Source organism: Oncorhynchus keta, chromosome 17, assembly GCF_023373465.1.
Source record: "Oncorhynchus keta strain PuntledgeMale-10-30-2019 chromosome 17, Oket_V2, whole genome shotgun sequence".
NCBI classification, from domain to species: Eukaryota; Metazoa; Chordata; class Actinopteri; order Salmoniformes; family Salmonidae; genus Oncorhynchus; species Oncorhynchus keta.
Genome location: NC_068437.1, coordinates 19381921 through 19395803, shown reverse-complemented (window position 1 = coordinate 19395803; position 13883 = coordinate 19381921). Strand labels below are relative to the sequence as shown.

Here is a 13883-nt window from a genome sequence, read left to right as displayed (position 1 = left end):
GGGATAGGGGTAGCCAGGTGGAAAGCATGGCCAGCTGTAGAGAAATGCTTATTGAAATTCTCAATTATAGTGGATTTATCAGTGGTGACAGTGTTTCCTAGCCACAGAGCAGTGGGCAGCTGGGAGGAGGTGCTCTTATTCTCCATGGACTTTACAGTGTCCCAGAACTTTTTCGAGTTAGTACTACAGGATACACATTTCTGTTTGAAAAAGCTAGCCTTAGCTTTCCTAACTGCCTGTGTATATTTGTTCCTAACTTCCCTGAAAAGTTGCATATCACGGGGGCTATTCGATGCTAATGCAGAACGCCACAGGATGTTTTTGTGCTGGTCAATGGCAGTCAGGTCTGGAGTGAACCAAGGACTATATCTATTCCTAGTTCTAATTTTTTTTAATGGGGCATGCTTATTTAAGATGGTGAGGAAGGCACTTTTAAAGAATAGCCAGGCATCATCTACTGACGGGATGAGGTCAATGTCATTCCAGGATACCCCGGCCAGGTCAATTAGAAAGGCCTGCTCGCTGAAGTGTTTTAAGAAGCGTTTGACAGTGATGAGTGGAGGCCGTTTGACCGCTGATCCATTACGGATGCAGGCAATGAGGCAGTGATCGCTGAGATCTTGATTGAAAACAGCAGAGGTGTATTTGGAGGGTGAGTTAGTTAGAATGACATCTATGAGGGTGCCCGTGTTTACGGATTTGGAGTTGTACTTGGTAGGTTCATTGATCATTTGTGTGAGATTGAGGGCATCAAGCTTGGATTGTAGGATGGCCGGGTGTTAAGCATGACCCAGTTTAGGTCACCTAGTAGCACGAGCTCAGAAGATAGATGGGGGGCAATCAATTCACATATGGTATAGAGGGCACAGCTGGGGGCAGAGGAAGGTCTATAGCAAGCGGCAACAGTGAGAGACTTGTTTCTGGAAAGGTGAATTTTTAGAAGTAGAAGCTTGAATTGTTTGGGTACAGACTTGGATAGTAATACAGAACTCTGCAGGCTATCTTTGCAGTAGATTGCAACACCGCCCCCTTTGGCAGTTCTATCTTGACGGAAAATGCTATAGTTAGCGATGGAAATTTCAAGGTATTTGGTGGTTTTCCTAAGTCAGGATTCAGACACGACTAAGACATCCGGGTTGGCAGAGTGTGCTAAAGCAGTGAGTAAAACAAACTTAGGGAGTAGGCTTCTAATGTTAGCATGCATGAAACCAAGACTTTTACGGTTACAGAAGTAAAAACAAATGAGAGCACCTGGGGAGTGGAGCTAGGCACTGCAGGACCTGGATTAACCTCTACATCACCAGAAGAATGCTATACGAACTGGCCGTCTAGCACGTTCTCAAAAGAGAGTAAAAGGAGCAGGTTTCTGGGCACAATAGCATAGATTAAAGGCATAGTGTACAGACAAAGGTAAGGTAGGATGTGAGTACATTGGAGGTAAACCTAGGCATTGAGTAATGACTAGAGAGATATAGTCTCTAGAGACATTTAAACCAGGTGATGTCATCGCATATGTAGGAGGTGGAACAACAAGGTTGGTTAAGGCATATTGAGCAGGGCTAGAAGCTCTACAGTGAAATAAGACAGTAATCACTAACCAGGACAGTAATGGACGAGGTATATTGATATTAGAGACTGGGAACACGGCGATTCAGACAGTTAGCAGGCCGATGCTAACACGCTAACAGTTAGTAGGCCGGGGCTAAACAGTGATAACAGTGGTGCATAGTTAACACTGTATGTGTTATGATATATAATATTTTCATACTACATATGTATGATAATGAGTAACAACCAAGTAGTTACTGTAGTTTATCAACAAGTGCATCGATGACGTGGGTCCTCAGATCCTCAAAAGGTTCTACAGCTGCACAATCGAGAGCATCCTTACTGGTTGCATCACTGCCTGGTATGGCAACTGCTTGGCCTCCGACCGCAAGGCACTACAGAGGGTAGTGCGTATGGCCCAGTACATCACTGGGGCCAAACTTCCTGCCATCCAGGACCTCTATACCAGGCGGTGTCAGAGGAAGGCCCTAAAAATTGTCAGACTCCAGCCACCCTAGTCATAGACTGTTCTCTCTGCTACCATATGGCAAGCAGTACCAGAGCACCAAGTCTAGGTCCAAGATGCTTCTAAACAGCTTCTACCCCCAAGCCGTAAGACTCCTGAACATCTTATCAAATGGCTACCTAGACTATTTGCATTGTCCCCCCCCCACCCCCCTCCCCCCTTTTACGCTGCTGCTACTCTCTGTTTAATAACTATACCTACATGTACATATTACCACAATTACCCCCGCACATTGACTCTGTACCGGTACCACCTGTATATAGCCTTTTGTTATTTTACTACTTCTCTTTAATTATTTGTTACTTTTATGTCTTAGTCTTATTTTTTTAGGTATTTTTTAAAACTGCATTGTTGGATAAGGGCTTGTAAGCAAGCATGTCACTGTAAGGTCTACGGACACCTGTTGTATTCGGCGCATGTTGTTTTAATGTTGTTTTTACCTAGTTCCAGGTGTTACTGTCAAAGACAAGAGATAAGGAGGAAAGGAATCATATCGAGCATGGAATGTAACGTTATCTCATGTGTTCCTTCCTTGTACAGGTGCCTGACAGTGCTTCCAGCCCACATTCTCAAACACTACCAAGCCGAACTCTTCTTCAGCACTGCCACCATCGCCCTCCCCCCCCCTACCACTGCAAGTAAGACTCCTGTCCTAACCCTACTCTGTTTTCATGGGACGTATATGTCCCCCTCTCTGTTTGGCTGAGAGGAGTGGCACTTTATCTCTGGGGTTTGAGGGGTTCTATTTTAGATTTGTGTGGGAATTTGGACTGGCATGTTTGTGTTGGTAGGCCTGGCGAATGGTGACATCATCCTAGAGTTTATTTATAGTTCCGTCTCCCCAGGCAGGGCAGTGGCAGTGGGAGAGACCTGGATGTCTGTCTGACTGTGTCTGGAGCAGCTAGCCTTTCGCCGCTTGGCTGATATTGCGAGACCCTTGGGATGCAGTGAAATAAAAATCTATCTTACTCTGCTGTAATGTGGTACCACAGGCCCCAGTAAAGTGCTGAAATATCACACTGCTCTTAAATTAAACTCGAAAAACTGGTGACCCTCAGCTGATATTTTGTTCCTAACTTGTAAAGAGGTCAAGAAGTCAATAAACAATAGACAAGATTCAAAAATGAGTTTTGCGTACTGTATATCGCCATTCATAAAGTATACTTATTTAGAGGTTGTTGATTATGTGGCTGACTGATCTATGTTTCTTTCATGTGCTACAGGTCTTGGGTGCTTGTTTCAATACAGAGGAGCCAACAGGTGGGCTCCCATCTTTAACACTCAACATACACTATATATACAAAAGTATGTGGACACACCTTCAAATTAGTGGATTTGTGTGTTAAATCGAGCACACAGTCATGCAATCTCCATAGACAAATATTGTCGGTAGAATGGCCTTACTGAAGAGCTCAGTGACTTTCAACATGGCACCATCATAGGGTACCACCTTTTCAACAAGTCAATTTGTAAAATTTCTGCCTTGCTAGAGCTGCCCTGGTAAACTGTAAGTGCTGTTATTGTTGAAGTGGAAACGTCTAGGAGAAACAACGGCTCAGCCGTGAAGTGGTAGGCCACACAAGCTCACAGAACGGGACTGCCGAATGCTGAGATACTCGGTACTCGGTTGCAGCACTCACTACCTAAGATCACCATGCGCAATGCCAAGCTTTGGCTGGAATGGTGTAAAGCTCACTGCAATGGAAATGCGTTTTAAGGAATGAAAATCACACTTCACCATATGGCAGTCTGATGGACGAATCTGGGTTCGGCAGATGCCAGGAGAACGCTACTTGACCCAATGCATAGTGTCAACTGTAAAGTTCGGTGGAGGATAAATTATGTTCTGGGGCTGTTTTTCATGATTTGGGCTAGGCCCCTTAGTTCCAGTGAAGGGAAATCTTAACGATACTGCATTCAATTACATTCTAGAAGATTCTGTGCTTCCAACTTTGTGGCAACAGTTTGGGGGAGGCCCTTTCCTGTTTCAGCATGACAATACTTCTATGCACAAAGCGAGGTCCATACAGAAATGGTTTGTCGAGATCAGTGTGGAAGAACTTGACTGGCCTGCATAGAGTCTTGACCTCAACCCCAACGAACACCTTTGGGATGAATTGGAATGCCAACTGCGAACTCCATATTAATGCCCATGGTTTTGGAATGAGATGTTCGACTAGCAGGTGTCCACATACTTTTGGTAATGTAGTGTCACTAAGTTTGATATAGACTGTTGCTGCCTATTCAAATCTGCAACCGGTATAATTATCTTAATATCTTAATTACATTATTTCCATCCTTTGCAATATACAGTATTCACTGTCCTTTTCCTGTCATGAACCTTTCCCTACTTTTCCTCCATGTTTCCTACCCCCCCCCCCCTCTCTCTCAGGGCTTTATGTGGTGTAGCCAGTATCCAGACAGTCATGAGCGTTCACAACTCCATTCAGACTCGCTCTCCTACCCAGCTGCCCCCCCAGGGCACTGTGCCCATCCTTCCTCCCGGTGGGGTGGGGGTAGCAGGGGGGGATAATGCACTCCCTCCCGGCCACCTCCAGAACCCTGGTCCTCCACTGCAGAGCAGCCCAGAACAGAATGGCATCCTGGACTGGCTGAGGAAACTCCGCCTGCACAAGTACTACCCAGTGTTCAAGCAGTTGACCATGGAGGAGGTGGGTGGGCTTTGAGGAAGGAGAGAGTCTCTCATTGGTGGGTTTAGGTTACAGTGGATGAGTGGCATTTAAGACACCTATGGAGCTGAAGATATAAGGATATAACTAAAAGTGGCTTCGTTCTGGCTTGGAAATGGGGTGTAAGAGTTCAGATTCAGAAAACGTTTATGTCCTCAAAGAGGGATTCATTTAGCAGCAATCACAATACTGACAAAATCACATATTAGAAAACATCAAAACAGCAAAGGATATTTACAAGCAAGTAGTCTGGACAAGTGCAATATCAATGATAACATGTCAGAATGAGGCTACATGTCTGTTATTAGAAAGCCCCAACAATAGACATTAGAATAGATCAAACAACAGTTTCTGTCTTCCCCTAACAATCACATTCTCCCTACTAGCCCCTATCTGTGCTCTTAAATGTGCTCTTTTTTCCTGCAGTTCCTTGGACTCACAGAGGAGGATCTGAACAAGTATGACCTCACCCAGGGAGCCAAGAAGAAGCTGAAGACGCAGCTGGAACTGCAGAAGTGAGTCTGAACCCTGAACCCAGACCCCTTATCAAGCCCTCTGTCCCCCAGCCACATAAAAGCAGTGACGCGCCCATTCCAACATACTCCTGTGTAGACTCAGGTAGTTCAGAGGGTAATGAGATGGATGGGTGGGTAGCTGGATGGGTGGGTAGATGGATGCATGCATGGGTAGATGGATGGGTAGATGGATGGGTAGATAGATGGATGGATGAATGGATGGATGGATGGATGGATGGATGGATGGATGGATGGATGGATGGATGGGTGGGTATATGAATGGATGGATGGGTGGATGGATGGATGGATGGATGGATGGGTGGATGGATGGGTAGATGGATGGATGGGTAGATGGATGGATGGGTAGATGGATGGATGGATGGATGGATGGATGGATGGATGGATGGATGGATGGGTAGATGGATGGATGGTTGGATGGATGGATGGGTAGATGGATGGATGGATGGATGGATGGATGGATGGATGGATGGATGGATGGATGGGTGGATGGATGGGTGGGTGGATGGATGGGTGGATGGATGGGTAGATGGATGGATGGATAGATACTCTATTTTACAACTAATGTTTCATAATTGTATTATTTAGATAGTCTTACTTCATAGATTGTGTAACATTTGTAAAAGGTGTGTCTGTTGATTGTTTATTTTATTAAACATTAACACAGGAGATTTGTCAATGGTGTTCATGTAAGGGACAATCAACACGAGGTTATGTGTTCTATGGAATATAATGAATGACACGCGGTAGCGGAGTGGAACTAACCTTCCATGGAGTTGCGTTATTTCCCTGAGAGCCACGAGTTGATTATCCCTTTTATACTAAGGCTTTCAAAGCAGCTCAAACAAAACATGTAAAAATGAACTATGGCCATTTATAAGAAAATAATGCTCTAGAATACCCTTCAAGACAGAAATTAGTATTCAACAATCCCTTACAAAAAATATTGCCGTTTTTATAAGTGCAGTAACTGCAGTCGACTGGTATTCTGGACAGTTGAACTGCAGTTACACTGCAAAATTAGCATATGAAAAGAAACTGTGTTATTTTGGATGCAGCATACTGCAGTTATACTGCACTCTAACTGCAATCTTTTTCTGTAAGGGATGTGATGGTATAAAGATTCATGGTCATTTGGTTGTCAATGGTTAACTAGCATTCCAGTGGGGTAGATTGGTTAGTCCAGATAAGTTGTACCTAAAGGAAAGATGGAAAGAATAAACCGGATGGAAAACCCAGTCACCTGTTGTAGCGTAGGAGTGTTACTGAGAGAGAACACTATCACTCAGCCTGTTTCCACAGCTAATATCAGCATGTTTCCATTAGCCAGGTTTAGCCAGGTACGACCATGTGTGTTGGTGACAGGAAGTGGAAAGTTCCTCAGGTGCTTTTCCATAGATCTGTCAGACTATCAGTGAGCTTAATGGGAGCTTATTTGGGATCACTCATTACACTGTCAAGCCTGTTTTTTTGTCTCCACCTGGCAATGCAGCTAAATTAACAGGATGTTCCTAGCTATATAATATGGTGAGTTGTCAAAATTGTGTATGTGTCATATGTCCTCCTCCTTGTACTGTATTTGTAAGAGTACCGACTCAAAGGTTGTTAATTTTTTTCCCTAGCAATTCTCTGTACCATTCATGGCACTGGTGTTCATCTCAAGTAACTATTTCTCACACAACCTGTTGCTGGTGTGTTGGTGAAACAGAGGGTGTTGATGCTGTGCTTTTGTAATCTTGGCGGCTAGACTAGAGCACCCTCTAGGGTTTCAATAGAGCTACTGTCTCCAGATCATACTGCGGCTGTCCGCTATGTAGAGATGACAAAGATGTTTCTGTGATGACTGACTGTGTTCCTGTCAATAGGGAGAAGATGGAGAAGAGGTATATGTTGTCCCAGTTCCCTGTGTCGTGCAGTGGCATCGCCAGGGTTACTCCATCCAGCCACATAGGCCCAGTGGCACACGTCTACTCAAGTAGCAACACAGGTACAGTATGCAACTCATCTGACAGGATATCATTTCAATACAAGTAAACTTGACATTTGGAATAAAGGTCACACAAAGACATGATCAGTACTCTGTTGGCATGTAGACTACACATTTATTAGCATTGGCAATCCCTCAACATGTACACCAGAGGAGGGTGGTGGGGGGAGCTGTAGGAGGATGGTCCCATTTTAATGGCTGAAATGGGACAAACAGAACGGAGTCAAATGTGTGGTTTCCATATGTTTGATGTGTTTGATACTGTTCCATTTATTCCATTCCAGCCATTACAATGAGCCGTCCTTCTATAGCTCCTCCCACCAGCCTCCTCTGACGTACACCTTCTCAGCATGACCTTTACAACGTACTGCAGGTAGCCTACTACAGTTGAAGGTTTACATGCACCTTAGCCAAATACATTTAAAAACTCATTTTTTCACAATTCCTGACATTTAATCCTAGTAAAAAAATCCCTGTCTTAGGTCAGTTAGGATCACCATCACCACTTTATTTTAAGAATGTGAAATGTCAGAATAATAGTAGAGAGAATTATTTATTTGAGCTTTTATTTCTTTCATCACATTCGTAGTGGATCAGAAATGTACATACACTCAATTAGTATTTGGAAGCATTGCCTTTAAATTGTTTAACTTGGGTCAAATGTTTTGGGTAGCCTTCTACAAGCTTCCCACAATAAGTTGGGTGAATTTTGGCCCATTCCTCCTGACAGAGCTGGTGTAACTGAGTCAGGTTTGGAGGCCTCCTTGCTCACAACACTTTTTCTGTTCTGCCCACAAATTTTATATGCGATTGAGGTCAGGGCTTGTGATGGCCACTCCAATACCTTGACTTTGTTGTCCTTAAGCCATTTTGCCACAACTTTGGAAGTATGCTTGGGGTCATTGTCCATTTGGAAGACCCATTTGCGACCAAGCTTTAACTTCCTGACTGATGTCTTGAGATGTGTTGCGTCAGTATATCCACATAATTTTCCTTCCTCGTGAAGCTATCTATTTTGCGAAGTGCACCAGTTCCCTTGCAGCAAAGCACCCCCACAACATGATGCTGCCACCCCCGTGCTTCACGGTTGAGATGGTGTTCTTCGGCTTGCAAGCCTCCCCCTTTTCCTCAAAACATAACAATGGTCATTATGGCCAAACAGTCCTATTTTTGTTTCATCAGACCAGAGGACATTTCTCCAAAAAGTACGATCTTAGTCCCCATGTGCTGTTTTTCTGCAAAGGGACCAGGACGACTGATCCGTGTAAAGGAAAGAATAAATGGGGCCATGTATCGTGAGATTTTGAGTGAAAACCTCCTTCCATCAGCAAGGGCATTGAAGATGAAACGTGGCTGGGTCTTTCAGCATGACAATGATCCCAAACACACCGCCCGGGTAACGAAGGAGTGGCTTCGTTACCCGGTCTCGTTTTACTGTGGATATAGATACTTTTGTACCTGTTTCCTCCTGCATCTTCACAAGGTCCTTTGCTGTTGTTCTGAGATTGATTTGCTCTTTTCGCACCAAAGTACATTCATCTCTAGGAGACAGATAGCATCTCCTTCCTGAGCAGTATGATGGCTGCGTGGTCCCATTGTTTGTACAGATGAATGTGGTACCTTCAGGCGTTTGGAAATTGCTCCCAATGATGAACCAGACTTGTGGAGGTCTACATTTTTTTTTCTGAGGTCTTGGCTGATTTCTTTTGATTTTCCCATGATGTCAAGCAAAGAGGCACTGAGTTTGAAGGTAGGCCTTGAAATACATCCACAGGTACAACTCCAATTGACTCAAATTATGTCAATTAGCTTATCAGAAGCTTCTAAAGCTATGACATAATTTTCTGGAATTTTCCAAGCTCTTTTTAGTCACAGTCAGCTTAGTGTATGTAAACTTCTGACCCACTGGAATCGTGATACAGTGAATTATAAGTGAAATAATGTCTGTAAGGCTACCCAAAACATTTGACCCGAGGTTAAAACAATTTCAAGGCAATGCTAGCAAATACTAATTGACTGTATGTAAACTTCTGACCCACTGGAAATGTGAAAATCTGAAATCATTCTCTCTATTTTTCTGACATTTCACATTCTTAAAATCAAGTGGTCATCCTAACCGACCTAAAACAGGTAATTTTTACTCGGATTAAATGTCAGGAATTGTGAAAAACTGTGTTTAAATGTATTTGGCTAAGGTGTATTTAACCTTCAACTGTACACCTTCAGCTTCATTGATCACCGTTTCTTTGTTTAGAGCTGTGTGTGGAGGTAGAGACGGGTGTGCACCCTCTCACCCGGGACAGCAGCTCCTCTTCAGGGTATTCCAGCGCCCCCTCCAGCCCCATGACCCCTCACTCTCTGTCTTTGTCCCGGGAAGGGGCCTTCAACAGGGCCAAGGAGCCACACAGACGTGAGTCTATCTCCCTCAGCAGTTATCATGCTAACTGACATGGCCTTCAATAAGTTGGTATATCACTGATAACATTTTGTTTTGTGTCATCCTGTCCCTATCCAGGGATGGAGTCAGGACTAGAACTAGGAGAGAAGGACAGGACTTACGTTCTCCTAAACCCCACCGTTACAACAGGACCTAGTCGGCCCACTGCTCAGGTTCTGCCCGTGCAGAATGATCCTACTCCCTGCCCCTCCCACATGAGCCTCCCTCCTCCCTCCCTAAGCCTACAGTCACAAGGACGCATCCTGGGTTCCCCCTGTAAGCCCCGGCTATCTCCCTTCTGCCCTGATGAGCGGGCCAAGCCCCTGGGTTCAGGTGTGGCTGTTGGGGTGCGACTGGAGAGAGTGTTCCCTGGCCTGAGTGTGGACAGTATGGGGTCCCCTCCCCTTCGCCAGGACTCTGCTGGGCCCCGGGGGCCCTCTGGGGTCACTGTGCTGTGCTCCCCTCCAGTCTTGATGGTGGACACCAGCTCCGCCCTCACCACAACCTCCAACACCCTGCACCACGTCTCACACCCCCCTCTACACCTGCAGGTGTCCCCCTCTCTACGGCATACTGCACACTACCCTTACCCCTACTCTTCTGCCTCCTCCTCTTCCTCCTCATCTCCTGCCTCCAAGTTAGCTTTTCCGTCTGTGGGTGGCGTTCACATGGGAACTGCGAGCAGTGTTCCCATGGCAGCAGTGCCAGGCAACACCTACTGTGTGAACAGTAGGTCCGCTGTCCAACCCAGCTCCAGTCCCACCTCCACGGACACCAGCAGCTACGCTGTCACTTCTGGCTCCACCCCTAACTCCTCTGTCTGCGTCTGCAGCTCTTGTGGCTGCAGTGGGAACTGTGGCTCCTACGGGGCCCTCCCGGCCAGCTATGCAGGGTACTTCCAGCACCCCTTCTCAGGGACATCAGTGTTCCCCCTGGGGCCCCTGCTTCACCTCAGTCCCCTGCTGGCTGGGAGCAGCACTGCCACCCCCTTCCCCTACCCCCTGGTGGCACCGCCCCTCTACAACAGCAGTGTGTCTCACAGCCACGACACCCAGGGACAGCAGGGGCTTATCCTGCCCCCCATGCAGGGCTTCCTGGGGGCCGGTGCCAACGTGCACAAGCCTCATGGGGGGGTGGGGAACGGAGGGCATAGGAAGCCAGGGAGCTTGTCCTGCTACAACTGTGGGGTCACCGGCCATCGGGCACAGGAATGCAAGCAGCCACCCATGGACGCTGCTCAGCGAGGTATAAAGTAGAAACCTTACAGCTACTAAAATAGATATTGTAATTCCATGATTAAATATACATATGTTTAATATCTGCAGAAACCTCTTGGGGAACTTGATATATTTAGCACCTTTGGTATTTTGTTTTGCAGGCACGTTCCGGCTGAAATATGCTCCCAAATCAGACAGCCAGGACTCTGGGGACTAAGAACAAGGAACTCCTGTGACCCCTGTGCACATCAGCACCTTATGATCCTCCTGGTGGAGGAGTCCCTCCAGGTAACTCTTTGACTCTTTGAACACACTTTGATTATTGGAGAATGAATGGTGGCCTGAGGCCACTTAACTCGACTGATGAAAGTCGAAGCATGGAGTCAGTTTGGAAGGAGATATTAACCCCAGTCCATCTGTACCATATGATTTTGATCATACCAAATACAAGAGATGGTCAGGTCTAAACCCTGAGGCCGAGGGTATACAGTGTTTTCGAATGGGAAATGATTTAGCTGTACAAAATCCACAGTTGAAAATATGATGCAATACTTCTCACACTACTTGGTACACACCTCAGCCTCACTCAGTCAATCGGTCAAACTCCACAGACCTACACCTTTCATGACAACTCATGCGGTATGCAAAGATGTCCTCTTAAGTCGCTCTGGAGATGAGTTGGATGTATCTGAGAGGATGCTGATGTGTGAATGTAAAGACTTACAGTGTAATATGACTGCCAAATAACGCACATTGACTGACTGACTACCAAATCCTTCTCCTCTGGGACAGAGCAGGTCTGTGAGAAACACAGAGGAAGAGAAGCGAGTGCTTTATTCTTCACATCATTCGCTGTGGGTACTTTGCCCTATACAGTGCAGGTATTAATGGTGAAAGAAATGGTACGAGCATTCTTAGTTTCGATTTTAAGATGTGCCATTGATATTTGTGTTGTTTAACCATTTAGAAGTTGGAGCAGTCTAATTTTATAATCGTTGTCGAAATGTGTGTAGGTTTTAGTTATATGTATAAGGTTATGTATGTTTGATTTTATAATAGTTGGATTTGATGTGGTGAGGTGGTCTATGTAAGAGGATCCTTTTTGGAAAAGATTTGATATTGAATGTCAGAGAATGTGTCCTTGAGTTGCCACCATGGTGTGGCATGTGAAAGCACTTTTATGAGATCGGCTGGTCCCAGTCCATTGGATGCAAGTGTGACATGAGGACCGTAGTCCTCAAGGATGGACAAGTTATTATCGTTTTTTTGTGTTGCACTGGAATGTTCCTAGCCAGGTCTGGAGGACACAATTCAGTCATAAGGGACATTTTGTCGAAAATGATGTTTATGAAATGCTTGGGGCCATGACTGAATTCAAACTGAGTTGGTTTTGGGGTGTGGTTTGATGTGGGTGTCTTTTGTGTGTGTTCGCAGGTGGGAAGAGTTAGCCAAATTATTTCGCCAATTTGCTTCAGGCAGCTTGTCCACAACCTCTGCAAAGTTGATTTGACTTTAGATAGCCTATCTTCTGGGCTTAGTTAGGGACCGTCAATAACTGACACAATATAAATGAGACAATATTTTCACATCGCAGAACTTTTCATTAAATGCTTTCAATATTTGCATATGAATTTCTACAATTTATAGTTGATTTGATGTTTTAAGTCATTGAAATGTGGAGCTATTGAATTATTACATATTGTCCCTTGTATATTGTGTAATTTACAGATGGTCCATAACTAGCCCCATAGGGATATCCAAAGTCAACCCAAATTTACCACAGGCATTACGATTGTGTTGCGTGCAGCTCCACTCGGAATTGATGATTATTTGTATGCAGTCAGCTGTGGGCACATGGGCAGGATTTAAACAAACCCAACCTTCATTTACACTGTGATGCAGTCACGACCACAACACTTACAAAACTCTGTTTTAGACAAGGCTGACTTTATGACCAAAATTATCCTATTTACACTTCGTAGTCAATTTTGACAGTATAAATGTTTCTGACTCATTCTGATGCCACATATGCTGTTTTCTAAATGCTACATTTTTTTTAGGGGCTGTTGCTCTTTAAGACTTTAAGACTGACAAAATCAGGATCAGGTTGAAACAGGAAACAGATTTACAGTAGTTCTATTCTGCTGGATGTGATCTGGTCTGAGGACCAAAGATCAAGGAATTGTAGGGCCCAATCAAGGATCGTATCTGACCATCTGTAGAGTATTGCATGCTGGGGAATATTGTATTTTTAAAAAGTGTCAAAGCTTTGTGGTCAAACCTTTTCACCACATCTGTACTGTCTAGTTCTCATGGGAGTAATAGAGTTTACAGTGAGAACATTAGTGTAACAGTACGCCACATACAGAACTAGCATTTTTTTAAATATATATTTTTGTTACATTGTGCCTAATGAATACACCCTGGTTCACGCTGCAAACATTGTGTAAACTGTTTTCATTATCATTCAAATGAAAAAAAGAGTGATATGATTGACTATTGGAAATCATGTTTGTGCACTAAGCTGTTTATCCTGGATGCCTTAGCCACCCTGCATGGTACAAATATTTTTCTAAAGAACCATATTTTTTTGATTCTGGAACTGGTTCACCTTACTTGGTTCCAATGAGGTTGTCAAACATACATGACACCTCCCTGTCCAAAAGACAAATCTAATTAGCTGGTATTATTTGAATGTAACATAGCTATCTTCTTAGTCAATAGCTATGCATGTTGCTTGATCTCAAGTAAACATTTTGTCCATTAAAAAAGGAGTTTAAAACATTTGGTATTATTTTGAAGCAGATTTGAGCAAATCACTTCATTTTTATGTACAATTTTTGTATTGTATGGTGTGTGTTTAAGAATTGTTTGTTTTATATACTGCCTCAAACATTGTAAAAGACATTAAAATGTTTTCGGTTTCCATCCTTTCATGGCAACAT

The 13883-nt window shown here is 44.3% G+C and overlaps 1 protein-coding gene across 1 annotated transcript in view; it reads left to right on the top strand.

Annotated features, from left to right (window-relative positions):
• The window catches only part of zcchc14 (zinc finger, CCHC domain containing 14), a 35511-nt gene extending 21640 nt beyond the window's left edge, over positions 1-13871 (top strand). The window contains exons 6-13 of the mRNA XM_052465651.1: positions 2615-2712; positions 3298-3334; positions 4467-4746; positions 5191-5279; positions 7163-7284; positions 9539-9694; positions 9800-10966; positions 11100-13871. Coding sequence (XP_052321611.1) covers positions 2615-2712; positions 3298-3334; positions 4467-4746; positions 5191-5279; positions 7163-7284; positions 9539-9694; positions 9800-10966; positions 11100-11155 — 2005 coding nt within the window. The 3' untranslated portion in view covers positions 11156-13871. The remainder of the gene's footprint in view (positions 1-2614; positions 2713-3297; positions 3335-4466; positions 4747-5190; positions 5280-7162; positions 7285-9538; positions 9695-9799; positions 10967-11099) is intronic.
• Positions 13872-13883: the final 12 nt, after the last annotated feature.